Here is a 2,512-nt window from a genome sequence, read left to right as displayed (position 1 = left end):
ATTATCCTTTCCTGGCTCTTCAACTTTGACATCAACCTCAACAACCTGGGCAGGGAATGGGAGAACCCTGTTACTGTTTTGTCATTTTATTTGTGACCATATGATGGCAATGATGAATTTCAAGCTTAATAATAGAACTGTTGGAGTCCATTTTTCTTTCTTACCAAAAAGAAATCAGAGAGTAACAAATAACTCAGAAGTTCAGTATGGCAAATTGGCAAGAAAAAGAAAGGAAAAAAAAAATTAAAACACAAAAGAAACTTCATACAGCCAAGCGTGTGATAGTAACAAAGGTTATACTAGTTATTAGGTTGATGAATACATGACACCTGAAAAGTGATACTGCCATGTATTTTTACTATTTGGTATTCTTCAAAACAATGTTCACTTGATGCTTATCTTCAAAACACTGCCTCAAAGTATCGAAATTTGTAAATTGAAATATTCATTTGGCATTCTGCAGAACGACGAGCAAAATTGGACACAGACCTGATTGAAAGCTTCACCAGGCTTGCAATCAACTGCCATGTCCATACGAGCAACAAAAAAGTGCTGATGGACAGGCGCATACAATCCAGGGGCAATGGTCGTGCCATATTTTCGAGTTTCACCTGGTTGCAGTGCTCCTAAGCTGAGAATTCCTGTGAGTTTGACCTCAGCTTCTATCTTTCCATCCTGCAAGAAGGAAAGTGCTATACAGAATTAGAAAGATAATTATATATTCAACTATACTATGTGTACTGTGTACACAAAAAAAACAGCCACCAAACAAGCCAACCGTATAGAATACATGTTGAAATACAAAATACGCATTGAAAATGAGTTAAGCAACACATGTATTTATCCACAAATATATGGTGGCTGAATTTTGATGTGTAGATAGCATTTTTGTTAAACATTTTAAAGTTCAACATTGAAACCCACTTTAGTCCGACATAGGTAGGATAAACAATTCAGAATATCAAATAACATAAGCAAGCAGATTATATCAAAGAAAATCAGAACAAGCAAGCACCATCAATTTAATTTTTGCAATCTCACCAGACAAACAGATTCAGAAAAATGAATGGATGCAAACATCAAACTTGCCTGATAAAAGTGCCAGAAAAAGCCATACTCATAGTTAGCCACAGTGCATATAAAAGACACTGTCAGCCTTCTAGATCTTCGTACTTCAGCCAAACCTGTTCTCCAGTCTTGATGCTTCCACAAAATACCATGATCCTCTTCATGCAAGCAAACACAATTCTCTATTGTTTCAACACCTCCATTAAAGTTTGTGAAGTGTGCATCAAAGTACTTGATATATCCCAAACAATCACAACCCTGTAACAATGAAACCAAGAAAATTAAAATTGGGTTTCATCTACACTGAGAAAGAAGAAGAATTTATGATAAGCAAAACATGAATAAAAGCAAATACGCTGACCTTCTTGAGAGAATGGGCATTTTTACCCAGGCCATCTTCTCCTGCATCAAAAGCATTCTTCCTATAGTGAGGATCATTTGGATCTCCATAAGGAACCACCATCTCAACAAAACTCAACCGGTGTGCTACTGGCCTTCGCCCTCGACTTCCATCAATATAGGCTACTGAATAAATGACCAAACCCTCCCTAGGAGTGAAACCAATCCGAAAGTTCCACTGCAAATAAGCAATTACTTTTAGAAGTTTCCGATGTGGCTTTTATGAATTAATTTTAGAAAAACTAGAGATACAAATATTACCTTCTGCCATTGAATAAAGTAGCCATTGACACGAAAACTTGGACCTTCAGGCTGAAGAATCTGTAATGGCTTAACATCACTTCTATCAACTCCACCCCGGGTTTCACCAGAAGTATAATTTCTTAAGGGGTCAGCAGGTGGAAGGGGCACTAGTTTGCAGTCTTCGAACTCAAGAACTACCATATTTTGCATGTCAACAAGAATGTAAATTCCTTCAACTGGGCGGGCATAGCCATTTTCCATGGGGCAGTCACTCTCGGTTCTACAAAAGATTAATGGTTTGGCAAGCCTGCGGCTAGGAGCATCAAATTCACTATGATATCCAACACACCTGAAAATTTCAGCACCTCAAATATTAGAAAGAGTAAGACAGATGAAAAAAATTCTAAACAAAAAGTTGCTTAAACCATCTGAAAGGAGTAACCAACCAGGCATCCACCATGACAAGATCCATGTCTTCAATCCCTCTTCTCTTCATTGCTTCTCGAAATGGAGGGAAGTCCTTCACAATAGCTTCACATTCAGCATACTCCACAGCGTCCTGTAGGCATAAAGTGAATAACGGAATCCTAAGTTAACTTGAAACAAAGAATGCTATCAGATTTGGCAATAGTTCTCAATACGTTCATTAAGCCCGAGACCATTTTGGATAGAAGAGCAGAGCTATAAGACAAGCAAAGTTTTTTATAACTAACACAAATTTTTTGCCAACTTCTTAAGATTAAGGCAGTGATTCCATTTCTCCTAGGTTCTCCACAGTCAGCACAAGAATAACCAAAGCCAT

At 37.7% G+C, this 2,512-nt stretch overlaps 1 protein-coding gene across 1 annotated transcript in view; it reads right to left on the bottom strand.

Annotated features, from left to right (window-relative positions):
• LOC107643313 (copper methylamine oxidase) overlaps nt 1–2,512 on the bottom strand; it is a gene marked incomplete in the record, with an annotated part of 6,989 nt that overhangs the window by 2,780 nt on the left and 1,697 nt on the right. The window contains 6 exon segments of the mRNA XM_016346928.2: nt 1–45; nt 490–675; nt 1,090–1,326; nt 1,430–1,645; nt 1,729–2,059; nt 2,157–2,269. Coding sequence (XP_016202414.1) covers nt 1–45; nt 490–675; nt 1,090–1,326; nt 1,430–1,645; nt 1,729–2,059; nt 2,157–2,269 — 1,128 coding nt within the window.

This window comes from Arachis ipaensis, chromosome B05, assembly GCF_000816755.2.
Source record: "Arachis ipaensis cultivar K30076 chromosome B05, Araip1.1, whole genome shotgun sequence".
In the NCBI taxonomy this organism is placed as follows: domain Eukaryota; kingdom Viridiplantae; phylum Streptophyta; class Magnoliopsida; order Fabales; family Fabaceae; genus Arachis; species Arachis ipaensis.
The sequence above is the reverse complement of the archived record's forward strand: the minus strand, read 5'-3'. Positions and strand labels throughout refer to the sequence as shown.